General features: G+C 38.2%; 1 protein-coding gene across 17 annotated transcripts in view; it reads right to left on the reverse strand.

The window, feature by feature from the left end:
* RBMS3 (RNA binding motif single stranded interacting protein 3) overlaps positions 1-19,427 on the reverse strand; it is a 695,185-nt gene that overhangs the window by 314,237 nt on the left and 361,521 nt on the right. For all 17 annotated transcript variants that reach the window (XM_038175453.2, XM_038175454.2, XM_038175452.2 and 14 more), the window contains one exon: positions 6,573-6,631. In XM_038175453.2, the coding sequence (XP_038031381.1) occupies positions 6,573-6,631 (59 nt within the window). The remainder of the gene's footprint in view (positions 1-6,572; positions 6,632-19,427) is intronic.

Raw genomic sequence — 19,427 nt, forward strand, 5'->3', positions numbered from 1 at the left:
TCTACACTGCCTTCACAAATGCCTCAGTGTCAGAAAACCCACAAAATTAAGATATTGCATATTTCTACACTTTTAATAACTTCTGTACTCTTATGCCACTTATTATGTAAAACTTTGGAATTGATCAAAAAAAAGAGAAAGAAAAAAACACAAACAAATGATATTGCACAAAAAAAAAAAAAAAAAAAAAAAAAACACATCTGCTGTCTATCCTGGTATTGAAAATAGGATTGATTTATTTTTACACAAGTCTAGAGTTTCAAAATTAAATAAGTCTGTTTTACAAATTATTTACTTTCTACAAGATCCATTTCCCCTTGAAGCATGCTGTGCATGCCCTCCTAGTGTGAACAGTTTACAGTCTGTGATCAGGCACAGACCTACTTGGCTGGATTTTTTTCTCTCTCAAAATGGCAATTTTGAGAATCATAAATAACACAGCACAGTTATTGCAATTTTAGCTTATTCCCAATAAATAAATTTTATTAACTAAATAGCTTTCTGTGCAGCTTAGCTCTTTCTTCACTAGCTTATGATTTTACATTGACTTGCTTCATGTTCCTAGTCACAACCAAATTCTGCCATCTCAAGTACAAAAGGAATAACATAAATTAATAAATAGGAAGTGAAAATGCATAAATTAACGTGATAACATACATGTATAAGCTTTAATCTTCATAGAATATGTGCAAAAAATGCCTCCTAAAATTTAAAGTTACAAAGGTATATTGCTTAACATATACTTCAAGGTATCTCTGTTCTATGCTACACAGTTCTGTTTATCAGACCACCAGACTAGAAACCTCTTCCTCATTAAGCTCCAATTGATTTGGATACTTAGGGATGCAGGTAAACTTAAGAAGATGAATAGCTCCACTGACTTAAAATACAAGGTTGGACAAGGCTTTTTGGGACTTACAAAGCAGCACTTTATGATGCCATTCCAATTATCTCCAATACTTAAGAGTAAGTTTGCAGTCATCCCATTTTTGTTACACAAACCCTCAATTTATGAAATAGGTCATAGTAGATTTTTAACTCGAGGTCTAAAAATAGCAGAGAAACTGGAGAAATAAAATTATGCAATACATGGTAGGTCAACACAGATGACCTCATGGCATGTTTTGACCATAAAATCACCTAATGAATGTGTATCTACTTCCTTAGTTTATGTATTTAAAAAAAAAAAAAAGTGACTAGTTCATTGCTAAAAATTCTTGATGAGAAAAAATGTCATAATGAAATATTAAAATTATAAGTAGAGTCTCTATAGTTCTCATTGTGTTAGGCACATTTCCCTCCTAAGACAAACACTGCTATTCAACAAATAAAGTCACGCTTGGTTTGAAAAAAATGTACATAAAATAAAGAATATGCAGTTGAAGTGTTTGTCTCCTACACATTACTGTGATTCATAGTTTTTATTTATTAAAAAAAAAAAATCCCACAGGTGGGATTTCTGACTTTCAGTCATTCTTGCAGGCTCATCTTCTAAGGTCCTAGCAAAACGCTCAAAATAATACGAGCTCCTGATTAAACCAGGAAGTAAATCTGTATGCATGCAATTAAAGTGTCTGCAAGGGCAGATGCAGATGACAGTAATTCATACTCTAAGAAATGGGCTTGTGTATTTGGCAGATTAACTGTTCTGTATTCCATTGCTATGAGGTATGGAAACTGTACTGTGAAACAACCATTACTCATTCCCTCTGCTCTGTGCACGTAGGTCTATCAAAGGCAAGCCAGTCTGGAGAGGGCGGGGGGTGAGCGCTGGAAAGAGAAGAGTCTACGTGTTTAAGATTAACGCTTCCCTTGAATGGCTTCTTTTATTTAATTTCCCCTACTTTTTAAATTAGCAAATGCAGTAGACCCAGAAGGGAAACGCGCAAAGGAGAGAGGGAGAGGGGAAGAAGCAAAAGCAGCCAAAACTCTCCAACTTGTTCATTAGGGTTTTTGTGTTTGAACATCTGAATGAATCATGTGTCTGTTTTTCATTATTCTCCATATGTGATTGTTGCCTGCTTTGTTCAGTGATTTCTGGCCATTTTGTCATGACTGTGCTTATTTTGTTTTATATATTGTTCTATTACACAGAGATTGTTTTTTCTACTATGCCTCACTTAGCATTTATGCCACCAACAAAGAGTAATCTTAAAATGAGAGGTTACGTCAAAAGGTTTCCCTAGTGAACTCCCTTGAAGCATATATGATTTCTTTAGACCCGACTCCTTAATTCATACCAGGCAAAAATCCTCAGATGACACTATTCCTTAGCATGCCAGGAATGTCGCAGGTATCATTTTAAAAATAGGAATGAGGAATACTGGAGAATGACTTAAAGTCCATTTTTTTCAGAGTGTTTTCTTCATTTGTTGAAGGGGAAACCTAACGCTTTTTACTAGCCAGCAACCTATTTTAACAGATCTGCACATTGATACAGACGGTACTTCAAATCATTGCGTAATTATATTCACTAGTTTACATTTTCAGATCTCCTCTATACCTTGGACAAAACACAAATGAGGTTGAAATAAATTTTGAAATCTCTAATCACGTGATTGCTTCTATCTTCTACTTAAATGTAATCCACCCTACTGCACTGTGTAAACATTGCAGAATGATGTGTTCATTTAACAGGATAGCTCATACTTTAAGAGAGATGAGTGATAGCCAAAAGACTGGAAAGGAGCCAACAAAATGCCTGTTGATTCTTTGTTTGCTTTAAAGGTCTGGATGCAGGCACAAGTGAATTAGAGACACTCAAGATAGTTTCAACTTCTGGAAAAATACTAGAACAAATAGTACATAAATCTATTCACAGAGCCTCACAGGCATAATGTGATGAGTACCCCATGTAATGATAAGCAAGAGTAAATAATATCATATTGTACCTCCATCTAAACACAGGCGATTAGTCTCATGGATAAGGAAGTACCATATATTTTAATTAAACCTTGATTGTCTCTCATAACAGGAACAGACAGGAGAAATACGACCTGTCTAGAAGTCCTGTGACATAGGTGCCAAACTGATTGGCACATCCAATTTTAAAAGTTCTCAACGGCTCACTGTTAAACTACCTGGTATACCAAGACGGTTTCCTCTATAGTCTCTCTCAGGTCTGTTATTACTCAGTCTTTTCCAAATTATCTTGTCCAGTGGATTAGAGAAATCATTTATTAACTGTGAAGAGGATACTAAAGAGGTAAGTGCTGCAAGCACTCTGGAGACTTAAGATTTGAGAATAATCTTAGCAAATTAAGGAGTAGCCGGGAAAAAAATACGATAAAATTCAATACAGACAAATGAAAAGTACTAGCCTTAGGAGGGAATAATCAACAGCACAAAGCAGAGCACACAATAAGGAATGCCTGGCTGGCAGCAGCACCGGAGAAGAGAATAACAGAACCACGGGGCTGCTGAGAATCTCTTCGCATAAATCAACACTGTTGTTCTCACACAACACCCTCAAAAATCTATCTATACTTTAAATATAAGTAGCTATTTACATGTATAAATAAACAGGAGAGCCACGCAATCACAGAGAAGACAAATTAAATAACTTCTCCACACTATTTAAAATGGTCGGATTCAGGCTGTCTGACATTCCGTGCCCGGCTCTAAGGACTTCAGATTAGAGTGAACTAATTAGGGAGACCGATGCAGTGCAATATAATCAGAAACTGGAAACAGATTGCCTCTAAGGAAGGAGAGAAAGGACCAATGTTCAGCCTAAAGAAAAGCTGGGACAGAGGCATAGCAGTCTTCAAATATATGTGTTTACTGTAAAGAGGAAAGGATGACCCGCTCTGCATATTCACCGGGGATAAGAAAAGAAGCGACAGGCTTTAACTGCACAAAGGGAGATGTGGTTTAGACACTAAGAAACACTTTGCTATAGCGAAGACAGCAAGCACTATTGCAGATTGCCTGAGGAGCTGGTGGAATCTCCACTGCTGGAAGCCTTTGAGCACAGGTGAGACAAACATCCATCAGCGGTGGCTTACGTAGTGCTGATCCTGGCCTGAGGCAGAGGAACAGACCAGACGACCTCTTCAGGGCCCTTCCAGTTCTGATGCCTGTCAGACTTTTTCTTTTTTTTTTTTTTTTTTTTTTTTTTTCCCCAGCAATCTTGCTAGAGGAAGGAAATCGTACCCAAGAAGCAAAACATCTATTCTTTTTATGCCACAAAGCATACTGTTAATAAATCCAATTATGTTTATGATCTTTTAATGGCACCACTTATGTCATAAAGATCCATCTTTATAAATACAAATAAATATATCTCTCTGCCCTACAGTGTAAAAACACAGCATGAAACCAAACTTTTACAAAATTCCAACTCACTGGTACATAGCCCCTACTACAATAACATCAAAACAGACTACAACATAAAAAACACCAAACCAAGACATCTGTCTTTCTCAAAATGTTACCATTCATGCTATTTACAATGTTTTCACTTCACATTTTTGTATTTTGCAAGTACATCCATGTCTTTTCTTATTTCCACTGGCAACAGGAATGGAAAGAAGTCCAGATCACGGGACAACATGTGTTTGGGAGTGGTTACCAGTCAACAAGCCTGCTTCCACCAGATTCACTGATTCATTCCACCAGCTTTTAGCCACCTAGCTGAATCATCTATAGTGAGAGCAGAGTGGTCTCAGACAACCAAGATCAGCAGAGAGAAACACATTTCTCTTTTCCACAGACTTCATTTATTTATTCAACACATTTACAGCCCAATTCAAATTCAACTCCATACGTGTGGTTTGTGTTGCCATTTATTTAAGACAAAAATTTAAGATAAAAGCTGAAAAAATGATGGAGTTGACCCATGAGAGAACATCTCAGTCTTGCTCTATGGTGGGAACAGGGAAATACAACATTTCTGTCTTAGCTGGAGTGTGGGACAATGAAGAGTGACCCGGCCTTACTCCAACCTACCTGATCATGGACTTCTTTTTTTTTTCTTTTTTTTTCTTTTTTTTTTCCTTTTTTTTTTTTTTTAACCCCTGACACCAGCAAATCAGGTCCCTGCAGCTCCCTTAGTCCTAAACCCCAATTTCTTCCTACACCAGGGTCTCATCCCAAACCACCGCTATCCCAAAGCCTATCATATCTAACCATACTCCTGCTCATCGTAGCACTCTTCTTCCTTGTCAAACCAGCTTAGGGCCGTTTTGATCCACTCAGCCCTTTTGTAGCTCTGTCACTTTGCAAATCCTCCTCTCTCTACAGGTCACAGCACCCTGCCTCCAAAACTCAAGCCCCCCAGTGGCAGATACATCCATCTCCTCCTGGCTCTGAAACTGCTGCTGTCACCTCTGTAGGCCCCCACCCCAGGCCTTCTGCACTTGGCCAAACCCATCCTTCCATGCGGGTATTCCTCAGTAAAACAAACTAAATGAAAAACAAACAAAAAATCTGGTTCCCAGTGTTTTTCAAAGATATACGGTCAGAGCGATGTTATTATATATAAAAAAAAAATAAGTCCAACCAAAGCAAATGCATGGTAGTGCCACTTCTGATGATGGCTCATGAACTATTAGGCTGATGGAGCTTTCCAAGACTTGCACTGCAATCTTACAACCTACTTTTTTTTTTTTTTTGAGTAGCTAATGAATGCTGCCGCTGGCATGCAAGAGATAAAGGCACACACTTCTCCAAACATCAATAACATCTTTGGTATAGCTGAAAGGATTTTGCACTTTCTCAACATTTTCCCACATATCTTTCTCTCCTGCTTCTCTTCAAACCCTATCTTGCCACCAGTGAGATATTTCTGTATGCAGTGCTTTTAGTAACTCATACAGAAATGCTGTCCAGAATGCACTTCTTATGAGAAGAAGCCACTTCAGTAGATCCTATTACTCCGAAAGGATTCTGAATATCACTAGTATAAAGTGGCAAACATTTTAAAGCAGAGGTTCCCACCACATACTTGATTGCTCTTCAGAGTGTTAAATGAATAACTAATATAATTCTATACATTAGCCAACATTTATCTATGCAGATTTAGCCATACATAGACACACATAAAAATATGAAATCTGCAATATTTCACTAAAAAAGTTATGAATGTAAAACTGGAAGAGGAATCACTTTCACCATATCTCATATCATGCCTTTGTATTGCAACAACTATCTATTTGTGTCATAAAGAATATTTTCTTCTTCTGACAGTGTAGGCCAAGACTTCACAGAAAAAAAAAAAATAAACCAGGTTTTGCTTGGGAAAATTTTTGTTTTTATATAGGAAATCAATTTGCATCACTGATGATATCATTCAAATCAGACGGTACTATGTGGTTAGAAGGTAATTTACTTTTCTGCCGAAGCAATTTGATACTTGTTCTGATTTGTGATTTTCATTTTGTTTGTTAATGAAAAAAATTAATGAGCAATGTTACTGGAAACACGACTCAAAGCTTTGGCATTATTAAATATGTTTGCAATATACCGTACATTATGTTGATTGCACAGTTGGAGCCAAGGCCTTGGCAGTCAAGCCACCAGTCAATCATTCAGACAGACAATGAACTCACAGGGCAGACTTTTACACATACCTTTGCACTGATTTGTGTTTTTGTCAAGAATTGCCTTTGTGGATACAATTTTCCCATACCTAAAGAGAAAACAAAGAACAGAAATACATGTTATTGCGTTTTAATAACATACATAATTATTTTTGCACATATCCAAGAAAGAGATATAGTGCTCTTGAAGAATGTTTCCCTGATACTTCTGGAGAGGTTCCTTCTTCCACTGCAGTTCAACAAACACCTTTAGAGTTCATCTGAAAAGCACCGCTCCTTTGCCATAGCCTGTCTACCTCTGGTCACTGCTCTGTACTGCCAGTGTAAATGCCAAATACAGGGGAAATTTTAGGTCATCAGCACTACTAAAGACGCTTCTTTGGTTAAGTTAATTAGGCTTGCTTAAAAATATTTTTTCATTCTTAGCTGTCAAACAAGATTAATTTTAATAGAGATGGACCAGATCCAGGATTAACAACGAGGAGGAGGTACGGTCATTTATTTATGTGCATGCACACACACACAGACATAACTGTGCTCGGCTCTGCATTCACACATTCACACACACACCCTAGACAGATAGATTTAGATTTAGATTTAGCTTTTGTTTTAGATAGACCAAAGCTTTTGAGGTTTTTATGCATCTCCTAGCTCTTTTCCAAGACGAGTGCTAATTCTTATTTTAGTATGTGACACCTCCCATAAGACAGCACTGAACTGCACTACAACTTGATAGACTTGGCATGATTAAAAGGGAGTTTGGGCAGTTACAATTTGTTGCATTAAGCAATTAGACCATAAAACAGCTATTTGTCTTTACCTTGCAGAAGTTTAAACTTCAAATGCCAATTTAATGGTCAGTGTCAGTAAGAGCTGGTGAAAGATTACAGAAGAGGGCCATTTACGGATGAATATAACACCTTAAGAGAATGGGGAAATTAGTTTTATTCCTCAAGTCACTGGTATGTCTTGGTCTCTCTTGGGTGGGAGGAATGGGAGAAAAGCCTCCTTCCCCTTACCTGCCCAGTTGGCTCCCTAGACAGAGAGGATCTTGTGCTCTGCAAGCAGACCCAATGCAACACACCCCCCACCATGATGGGGACATGGGCAGGTAGCTGTGGGGTCTGTTTTGCCACAGCTGGCTCTAATCCAAGAGGAGTGGATACCTAAAGCAGGTTTAATGTTCACCATGAGATCACATGCTTTTCTAAGCTCAGGTGTTTTCAGAATTGGGGCCTTCGTATTCACTTATGTTCCACTTAGTTTTATAATTCTTCATGGTAATACCTGGAGTTGACTTTGGCCTCAAAGACGTTAGAGCACATATCTCAAGCAGGCACGGCCAAATTCTCTGCCAGTGTGATTTACAGTTGCTCAGTGGGCAGCTTACCCAGCAGGAAGTTTGGCCTGTGCAGTGCATCTTCATTTATTTGATTTATTTAGATTTAAAATCAAATACATGAAAAACATGCAAAAACACGCCTATCTCATACAGCAAAGGGCCTCTGACAGATATATGGAGAAAGAATCCAACAAAAATCAACGGCTAACCCACAACAACCTCAAATAAAACACAACCCCTACCTAAACTTCCGCCAACAAAAACTAACACCCAGCCTCCATTTCAGTTCAGCTACTCCTAATGAATTGATATGTTGTTTCATCCAAGTCATGTGAGAGCTCAAAGTTAACATTTCTTGCCAGCAAAGACAGACATTTGTGGTTCCACTGCTTTTATTACAGATTTCCCAGAGTTATTTGCCGCGTACTGTGATCCTGCACACACTTCGTTACACTGGAGATTTCAGTCTGAGAAGCAATTCTGTTCAGGCCAGAAGCTTCCTCCAGCACGTACAGCTAGATGCACACCGACGTGTTTGCAAAACCAGGCATCTGAGCAGCGAGAGGTGCCACAATAACAAACACCGTTATAGGCAATTAGCCACATGCAGCCGATTTCATCGGCCGCTATAAACCTCCAGCTCTGCCACAGTAAAGTCATTGGAATTAATTTGGACACTGTTTTCCTAAATATTTCAAGTGAAGGATTTTACAGTAATCAGAACATCAGTTCTGATGAAGAATGTTAGCTTGTGTTTTGCATTAAGTCAGGAACATATTTTGTTCCTACAAACGTAGTCGTGTTTCTTGCACATGTGTAGATGGGTATCAAGTTATGTTGCCCCTCCAAAGTTGATGTCTCTTCGTTTGCGTGAGCCTTAACTGTGCTTTCATTCACACAGAAGCAAAAAAACAAGTATTCTTCCATGAGAATGCCCACAGAAATAACAATAAACCACATCGCAAGCGACAGCTCCTTTTCTTGTATTTAAATGGAAACTACTATAAAATCCAACAGCCTGCACAAACGATATCATTAATGTAAAAAATACTAGGTATGGTTTGCATGTCATGGGAGAACATGAGCACTACCTAATTTCCTCCTGAATTACGGTGCATGAAGGTATTCTTTCAAAGATCTTGAATCAAAAAAAAAAAAAAATCGGGTCGGTAAAAGATAATTGTGGAATCGAGTTCATCTCAATGCCTTATTATCAACCTTTAACCATTATGACTGTATCATTAAGGATAACCTACTGCATCACGGTATCCAAGGTAAGAGAAGTTATGAATCTGTGAGACTGCTACCTCAAAAATGTGTCTACTGCACCTCTGAACCAAAATTTTTATTCAGAAGATTCCCAGACAGATGCGTTGTTTTTCATTACATTCTTCCCCATTATTTAAATGTGCAGTAACCTCAAATAAAATTATTTTCATCCTGTTTTGAAAAATCCTTTTAATTCCCTGTATTGAATGATGTTTTTAATGTTTTCTGCATGTAATAATTTTCATTTAAAACTTTGTGGTCAGGGACTTGAAAGACCTTCCATGTCAGAGGCAAATATATACACTAGGACTTCAGCTCATTAAAGAAGGACCCATGCAGTGAGACTATGACTAGGTGTTTTCATTGTTCCTCAAAATATACATGTATATAAGGACTGACAAGACAATTACATGACGGACAGTTTAAAAACTGCAGAATTCATGGCTACAGAAAGTGCTGGTGCCCCACAAAATGCATCTCTACAGAAAGCTGTTAGATGGGTTCTAGGCTGTTAGATCTGTCACCAAATTACACAAAGGCATGTTTGTGGCCCTGGAAGCCACCTAACCCTAAAAGCTGGAAGAGGGTGTCAGGGAAGTATCTTGACATCCAGTCCCCATATTAACATCTGGCACCTTAGAACTGCTGAAATAAATTCCTGGTCTGATCTAGCCTAACTTCTTATATTCCACGAGAACTGTAACTTGGAGGGTTCTTATATAGGTTCTTAATAGCTTCTTAGGAACATGAAGATTTCTACCACTTCCTGTATATACCAGTTCAGGGCAAAACCATTCAAGTTGCCGATATCCACTGTTCAAATTACAAATGTCACTTAAAAACACTTCATCCACCAATGACACGCACCTTGTTACACCGTGGGTGGCAATAAGGGGAAAACACACTCTGCTGTGGTGCAGAGAGAAACAAGTCTCCCTGTGCAGCTCTCCAGAGCCCCATCCCATTGCAGCCCACATTTCCCAAGTACTCAGCAGGTTCTGGGAAGATGCAAGCAATGCAGAATAAACCCTGAACATGCATCAGAGCTGCAGTACAAATAGATCACTTGAAGAGCCTTGCAGGCAGGCGGTCGATCAGCACTTAGGCTGCAGACAAAGCTCAACCGTTCGTTCCTGGGAAGTTATTTGATAACTGCTGTTAAAATGGAGAGAGTTCCTGGAGGAAGCACTTGAGCTGTAAGTGATACCACTTGCAAGATGCGGGAACCTTTCCCATTGCGCTGATTCTGAACTGATGGCAGAAGTATTTCTACGCTGTCCTTCAAGCCAGCTTTCAGGCTGGCCATGGATGGTCCTGTAACACGAAATGGCTGTCGGACCAGACAAGCCATGTCCCTCACCCAACTTGGACCACAGCTATGCCGCCCTTCGTGTCCATCCAACCTGGGTGGCAGGCACACAGGCACCTACCTATCACCACTTTTCCCCCATTCTGGTTATTACTCCTGTGTTTTAAATAAACGTGAAACTTGTGATTTCAACACCAGTAACCTCTTAACCTTGCTTGGTTAAGCCAAAGGAGCTGCCATGTAATTTCCAAGTTGGGAGCTTACTAATTATATCCGTGACATTAGGGTTCACCCAAAGCCCCACGTGTTACTCAAAGCACAATTCACCCAGCTGAAAACAGCCTGAATTTCTATGCATTTAGGTAATATATGCTTTTATCTCCGGAACTTTTGTACCGGGATGAATTTGACCAGCAGTAATTGGATTTAGATAAGCAACTCTGAGACTCTTTCATTCTTGTGAATGAATATATAAATAGCGTAACTGGGTTTATTTTGTTTAAAAGCAGACTCTATTAGGAAAATCGTGGATTTCTGTAAAAAAAGAAAAAGCCCACATGAAAGCCTAAAATACAGAAGGAATTGCTACTGTGTTTCTCTGAGAGATGTTATTCGTATAACGCACTCCCACATGCACCGAAGACATCCAAATGCATACGGAAGGGAAGTTCACTCAGAAAAAGTTCTGATTTGCATGATCATTTGGGGGGCATTTTTTTTCTCCTAAATACAACACGTACAATTCTATGCATTAACAAAGACTTGGCAGGTTTGTTATTTTTCTGTACATTACTTTTATACTTTTTGTAAAGGACAAGTTAAAAACAATCTCTCTTTTTATTCACAGAAATATGAAACGACTAAATTCATACCATTCAGAGCACCCTCTATTTCACTGGCCAGCATATGGCTTGGGGAATAAACAGGGGACAGTGGTTGCAGAGAGCCTACAGTGTAGTGGATTAATAAAGACTGTGCTTCTGTCCACAAAAATACAAGTCTAACTCTCGCCTTCACTTCTTTCAGTCTGGCTGTCAAGTTTATAAAAATCATTCCTTTGATGACTCTAATACAAGTCACTAAAGCAATTTAGAGTAACAACTTGTCTAAAAGTTTCAAAAAGACCAGAAAAAATGGGGTGTCTCAGATTGCTTGGTTGTAGGTCTAAAATAGCAGCGGACTTTCAGAAGGACTCCCAAGTCCTTTGTACCAAATTCTAGAAGGCTCAGAGTTGCCCAGCAATTTTTGAAACCTAGACCACATATTTTTGTTCTTAACAGAGTAAGATGCCATCCAGTTTTAGGCAGAAAATAATGAATGTTATAGCATCTATGAGGAGTGAATTTCCTGGAGGATGAAAGCTGATTAACCACTGAAAGAATGCATGTAAATTCAGGAATATTTCTGGTACAGATATTTACTACTAAGAAAGAATATAGTGATTTGATTCATAAATGGATTTATTGTTCACTATCACATTATGCTGACCAAAAATGTATTTTTCAGAAGAAAAAAAAGAAACAAAAAAACCTATGTGCACATGCCTATGAACACTATTATTACTGCAGACAAATAAAAGCCAAGACCATACCATTCTCTTGCATAACAGCTCTGTGTTAGGAGGAAAGAACCTAACAGGCTGTTTCAGAGTACGGATTGAGTCATTTACCCTGCATTTACAGATCATATTCAGAAATCCTGCTTTTAAGGAGAAGATTGAAGCACTATTTAGCTCCAATCACGGGGCTCTTGTACCACGCTGGAGCAGCTATGATCCTTTGGTGCTAGAACACAGAAAACTTACTTGTAATAGCGAAGGTTGCTTCTTGTAAAATTTTGACAACTTAGAGTGTGAAATACTGCAAATAAACCTCTTTAAATGTGTGTGGAAATACCAAAACTAAAACTATCCCTCTGCTGATAAAATGCTGGCTTTTCTTTCCAGTGTCCCTAAAATTAAAGCCCAGGAAGACATCTTGCTTTATCCTTACTAAACTGATACAGATGTCTTGCATTCAAGTTAGAAAAAATATTTACAAGGCAATACAGATATTTACTAAGAAACAGAGAGTTATATTTCCTAATCAAACTGATCTGCCTTCATATTCTTAAGCATCATGAAGAATATTAAGCATATTCTTCAGCATATTCACCTCTAAAATAATGTCTCATACAAAAGTGTGCAGACTCTAGATACTTACTGTAATTGTTTTCAATACTTGAGAAATTAAGCTAGCTTAAACAGAAGCCAAAGTAAAGGGAATTTAAACATTTACAACATTTCTGGAAATATAAAGAACTTGGACTCTCAGACCTGTAAGAAGTATATCACTTAGGTAGTTCAAAGGTAATGTTTCCTGTAGCCTTTTTCCCTTCCTTGCCAAAGTATAAAAAGATTTTTGTCTGCATGTAAATGGAAATTAAGTGGCTTGATCCAACACTTGCAGAAATCAAAGGCAGTTTTTTCATTGCCTTCAGTAGGTACAAGCTCAGATCCTATTCACAGTGCTTATAATAAAGCTACAGATTTGTCACACTCTTGATACCCAGTACAGAATAAAATGCCACTTACTGAAGTGGCACTCCCCATAAAAGCCTGACATTTTACAGCATTTTGTTGTGTTTCATTTTGTTTGTTTTTTTCACAGTTTATTTCATGCAAGACACTTGGCTCTTACATGCAGTTTTAATTCTAAATAGTGTTTATTCTGAATTAGGGCTATCTATTATATTCATATTACATCTGTATGTTTGAATGTTGAAGCTACTTAAGACTATTTAAAAATGATTACATTATTGCATATTGTATTTAAATTAAAGTTCTGACATTTATATTTTTGCTTTGATAAAAAGCTATGTTTTTCCCTCACAGTTCTGCCATGACAAATAACCAGTGTTAATAATTAATTAGCAAAATATTTTACAGTTGCTAAATTAAGTATGGAAAACAAAATTCATGCACAAATTAATAACTGTGATTTCATGCAGAACACTTCAGCCCTTCTTCTGGGCTGTCATTAAATCTTCAACTACTAATTATTCCATATTTGCAAGAATTCAGATGTCTTAAAAAAAAATAAAATGCAACTGTTGTTTGCAGACACTCAGCAGTGCTACTAAATTTTCTGTATAATGATAGGATGCATTATTTGGAAGACAGCTTAGGGATCTGAAACCCGTCACAGACAAGATAAACCTGTAGCCTGTCACAAATGAGAATGCCAAGCAAACTCTAATTTTCAAAGAACTGGAAGGAAAAGAAAAATGAAAAGCTATCTTTTCTACTCTTAAGACATCACTCATTGGCATTTGAAAAAAATATATATATATAAAAAATATATATATCTTCAAACTTGAAGATTCTCCTTTATCCAATGATTTAATTATGAATTATGTCAGATATTGTAAAAATACAACTCTCTAACATGTAATTCTTGTGTAGATTTTATTTACTTTGTATGTTCTTGCATGCTGGGATGTCTTGTATCCGATTTCTCATTCACAGTGTTGCTTACTTATGGAGGATTCATTGTGAAATTACAGTTGGTATGAACCAGCATGCCAGCATACCATGATATTAATCTCTAAAGTATTCAATCATTTAACAATAGCCCCATTATTCAAGGGAACTCTGAGCATTCAGTTTGTGCAGATTTTCTGACATTTCACTAAAACAATTTGCTCTTAAAAGAATTATATGACTGCAACGTATTGTAAATACATATATAGATATCTCAATCAGATGTTACCTCTCTAACAATAGCCAAGAAAAGAAAAGGAATTAAAAAGAAAAGCAAGAACTCCAGCTACCACCAGGGACCATGAACTCAAACTGATAATTTAAAGCGTTTTGTAGAGTTCACACAAAGGCCATTTGAATCAAATGTGTGAGTGAGACTTCTTGAGTTCACAGAGCTCCCATTTCATTATTTACAAATTATAAAATATCAGGTACTTGGGATGTCTTTGGAAACAACTTTGTTCTGAAAAACATCATTCCTTAGGATTTTTACGTTGAAAAATGTGTATTTTAGGAACTAATCACAAATTGCTTCTTTTTCTTAAATATTATTTATTTAAATCATTTCATTTTCAGAGCTGGAACATCACAGTTATGTTTATTTTCCAGAAGCCAACCTTTGACACAAAGGAACACATTTTTCTCTGCCTGAAGTTTTCAGGGAGAAGCGATAAGACCATGATTTTGGAATTTTAAAATCACATGGACAGAAGCATACACTGTTCACCCAGGACTGGGCCAGAATACCTCTGGTTTTGAATTTCTTTGAATTTTATTTAATTTCACCAAGCGTAAGGAGCCCAGCTTAACTTAAAGAGAAAATATATCACGGTTAAATCATGTTTGTAGGCTGAAATTATTTTTTTTGTATGTTGTTGTTGCTCTTGTTTTGGAAGGGTGTGGAAAGTCCTCCCTACAGCCCTGATACATAAAACAACCTTACACATAACAGTAAGTGCACATTGCCAGTTAGTGCTTTGCTCTCCTCAGTGCAAGGCCTAAAAAAAACTACAGTAATTAATTATAAGATCACAAATGTCGTCTTGCTGGTAACTCACCATAATTGCCAGGCCAGAGTCCCAAAGCAAGTATTTTCCAAAAACCTTCTCTTGAGTCATCGCGCTTTGTCAAAAATAAAATTTACACTAGATGAAACTGCCCAGCACAACATAAAGATATATAATTTATGATTCATGTTATTTTTCGTATTTTCAAAATGCTTTAAAAAAGCTGCAAGTAAACGCAGCATTAAATGAAGTCACCTGTTACAAAAGTGCATTTAAGGTTTTAAAATGTATTTAGATTAGAGCCCTTGTCTATTATATAAATACTTCTTCATCCTTTATTGTTCAAAGAAAGATGGACATAATTCAATGTATTAGCCTCACTATAGCAGCCTGGTAAATATCTTTGAAGGGAAGGCTTATTAAAAACTGCACTTTGGATATCTCTTGGTTTCTAGTCATGCGGTGCCATCTTCCAGTGGGCTACCCCAATTTGCACCAACAGAGCAGCTGCCTCATTATTGTCTGTCTTTGAATGTTGAAATTACATTTCAAGATAGCATCAAGGGGCAGGGAATAGGGAATAATTAGCACATCTGTAGCTCTCTACTCATCAGTTGTTGGAGAACCAACGAGCCTAAGATGAATAAAATCTTACAGTCAACTCACTCACATAGGCTTTGTGCCAACTTCTCTTCTTGGATGCCTTTGCCACGAGTCTCCTACAGGAGAAAAGCCAGTGGTGGCAACTGCTGTGCTCTACTGTGGTTCAGTTCATACCTACAACAGCCAATATAGCCCAGAAAGAGGTTAGATAAGCCATGGGATTCACTCAATAAAGACACTCATTATATAGCCAGTATCTTCAGTCTTCAGAAGAGCACTTGGTAGTTCCTGCCTGGATGGAGATCTCTAAAAAAACATGTGCTCCGTAACCCATTTTTCTGAAATATACATGGGCAAATCTGGAGGAAGGAGGAAAAATTTAAATATTTCATGAATCTGCTGGGAAATTTTACCCCAGGAACAGAAAGACTCACTGAAAAATACAGTGAGTACATTCTGAAATTTGACCAGTAGCACTGGATTTGGAAGCAAATTAGCTTCAGTCGAGTTTGGGAGCCTTTAGATGCCTTCAGTTAAACTAATTAAAAAAGATGTGATCCTCAATCCACATAAAGATACATATCAAGAACCAAGGCCTCATCTGATTATTGAGCATACTTTGGGAGAATGAGAACTATGATTCACTGAGATAAACCCACAATTCTTCCTGTAACTGGCTAAGGAGTACAGTTATGACAATTCCTGTTGCTCACTAATACACCAAGAAGTTAAGAAATTAACTTTTCGTATTAAAAAATAAATAAGAAATAAATTTGAAATATTCTGTTACTTTGTTTATATATTGTGAGCCTTTGTGATAGACTCAGATGCATTTCCAAGCCTCTCTTTACAGCCACAACGGAAAAAAACCTATATTTTTTTTAAATAGAAAGCTGAGATTCCCATCTTATCACACGCCTCAGGATCTAAGGGTTTAAGAAACAAATATTGTGAACCTTGCAATAAACTTCTGAGGGCTGGCAACACCAAGGGCAACATCTTCATCAAATATTAGTGAACATCCTCAGCTAGGGAAAAAACACTGCTTGGCAGTTGCATGTTTTGGATCCCAGAAAACAACCTTGCAAAAGAAAAAATAAAATAAAATAAAATGATAACAATGAACAAATCCACCCTGCATTCTATTCCCAGCTTTATAAAAAGAGCTGCTGGATTTAAAGATTTATGAAAACCCCGATGCTGACACCACTCACTTTACTACTGCTATCACACAGATAAATGGCAAGTATATCCCGTACGGAAAAATAATATTTCAGCAGCCAAAATATAATCTGCCAAATGTGCTGGGTTTAAAAACAAATACCACAAAATTTACAATGATCACCTGTATTGGCAAGTAGATTGCTTTTAGTATAGGCCATCAGAGCAATGAAAACACAAAAACAATGTAAGAGGGACGTCCAGTCAATCTCAAAGGATTGTATTAAATGGGCTTACGTCAGGCTGGTGGCCAGTCACTAGTGGGGTTCCCCAGGGCTCCATTTTAGGGCTACCCGGTCGAGGGAAGGGATCGTCTTGCTCTGCTTTGTGCTGGTGCAGCTTCACCCCAACTGCTGTGTGCAGCTTTGGGCATCACAGTATAAAAAGGTCATAAAACTGTTAGAGAGTGTCCAGAGGAGGGCTACAAAGATGGTGAAGGGCCTAGAGGAGAAGGCGTGCAAGGAGTGGCTGAAGTCCCTTGGTTTGCTAAGCCCAGAGAAGAGGAGACTGAGGGGAGGCTTCATTCCATGGGAATTTTCCCACCCTCTCCCTTTCTGCTGTTTGCAGAGGCAGTTCTCAGAAGACCAACATCTTGAACAAGAAGCCAAAGCAAAATAAAAGGTCTACTCCAGCTATTCATTTACCAGATGCCTCTGCCCTTCGCTTTCTTTGGGCTTGCTCCAGAGACCACTGAGATCAAGAGAAAGACCTATGGGTTTCCCCTCTTCTGCAATTTCTGAGAGCCATTAAACATTACTCTACATGTAATATTCCATTTTTTAAGACAATTTCTAAAGTTCAGACTTAGGTTTCTTTTTGACTCCCACATTCTCAGGACAACTGCTCCTTTGTTCAAGCTTCCATGTTTATGGGAATGTTATCTTATCTCTGGCTTAGCCTTTAATATTGAGCACAGTCAGAAAAGAATCACCATCTTGTCTGAGATTTACAGATTTTTGTCTGCTTACATTTTTAAGATACATACACATAAACATACAAAGAAGTCTAAGTAAATTTACTCTTACTAGAGCTGTTCTTCAAATGATATTTAACACCAGTTACAGTTTAGTCCTTGTATCTCCCCTGTGATATAGATATCTTTTTTCCAAAATCTAATATGTAACAAGAGCATCCATAGGAAAACAAGCTTTTGTGAGCTTGGTTTAAAGTAAGCAAGGTGTAACTAGCAAAAAATCAACAGAAGAGAGTAAAGCGAACCATTAGGGTATGGCAGAGGACTTCCAAAGCCAGTGGGCCACAGACACTCAGTACTACAGCCAGGATCTGTGATTTCAGGAACACAAACCTGAAAAAGTGAAGAAAATCAAAAGAAAATGACCCCAGTCTGAATTCTCAAGCACACATGGATGTGGTAACACAAGGACCTGTCTGCACCACAGACACAGCAGTCCCGCAGGCGTGCATGGAGCAACCTCAGTGAGTTTTAACCTAGGCTCAGGTTTTGCTGCTCAACTCTGAAACCCAGAAGTGTCTGCGATATAAATGCTCCTTCAGGAAGTGAATTGGACAATAGCATTCATATCTTCATAAATTCTGCATATTTGTGCTCCATTTAAATGTAGAGTGCTTTAGAAACTAATCACCATTTGTCTAAACCCCAGGCAGCCTTCTCCACAACCTCTCCTATGTCTCCTGTCCCAGAGCTTCTCCAGATGGCCATTCTCTCTCCCACCTTCAAGATCAGCATGTTTCAGACTTGATCAACTTTGACAGTGGGAAAAAAAAAAATCCACCTTGTACAGAAAGTCTTTCGTCACTTTTGAAGCCTTTGTATGTGTTAATCCCTGCTCTGTCAGTTTTGTCTCCCTTTCCTCCCCTCCCCTTCAGTGGAAATTTTCTACTCTTTACAAGCCTGGCTCTCTGCAGAAAATTGATTTCCCCTAGGATACAGCCATCCTACTGTTCTGTGTACGGTCATTAATGACCATCCTGTTCACCACAGAGACAGACACGGTGGCGCTCCTCCCCAGCTCCTTAGCACAGAAAGTGCACAGTGGGAAAATCAGAACAACCCCTGAGCTTAGCCATATTAAGAGCACATCAGCTCCAGAAAATGCCATGCATAACCTCCAAATGAGCTACTAGGAGTGTAAAATAACTTGTCAGCTTCCATCACTCTTTACTTTCACTGCTTTTTTTTTTGCTTTTTTTTTTTTTTTTTTTAATTTCCCCCAAATAACCATCATGTAGTTTTCTCTCCCCCAGAACCACAGAGCAATGAACTGCAAACCAAGGTACATCAACCCTGCAGTGAGCAGTGTGTCTGCAGCTCACATTGGTTTTACTTGGGTTTTCTTTGCAAGGAAAGAAAGCATTTCAGCATTTCAGTCTTCAAAACCTGCCTGAAAATGTGAGAAAAGATCTGGGTGCTGCACCTTTTGCTGGTTCAGCTGCTTTACAAGCAGTGAACCGCCTGGCTTTGCCATCTCTGGGAGATCTGCAATCCCACTTTTGACTGCAGTAAGTCCCATCTTTGGAGTGACAGACAATGCTCCTTTTGGCTCCTGATTGACTGTTATGCCAGTGGGTGAAATGCAGAAGTTTACGCCTTGAGGCTAAATTGCCAGTTGACTCCCTGCCTCCTCCTTGACCC

This window comes from Anas platyrhynchos, chromosome 2, assembly GCF_047663525.1.
Source record: "Anas platyrhynchos isolate ZD024472 breed Pekin duck chromosome 2, IASCAAS_PekinDuck_T2T, whole genome shotgun sequence".
Classification (NCBI taxonomy): Eukaryota; Metazoa; Chordata; class Aves; order Anseriformes; family Anatidae; genus Anas; species Anas platyrhynchos.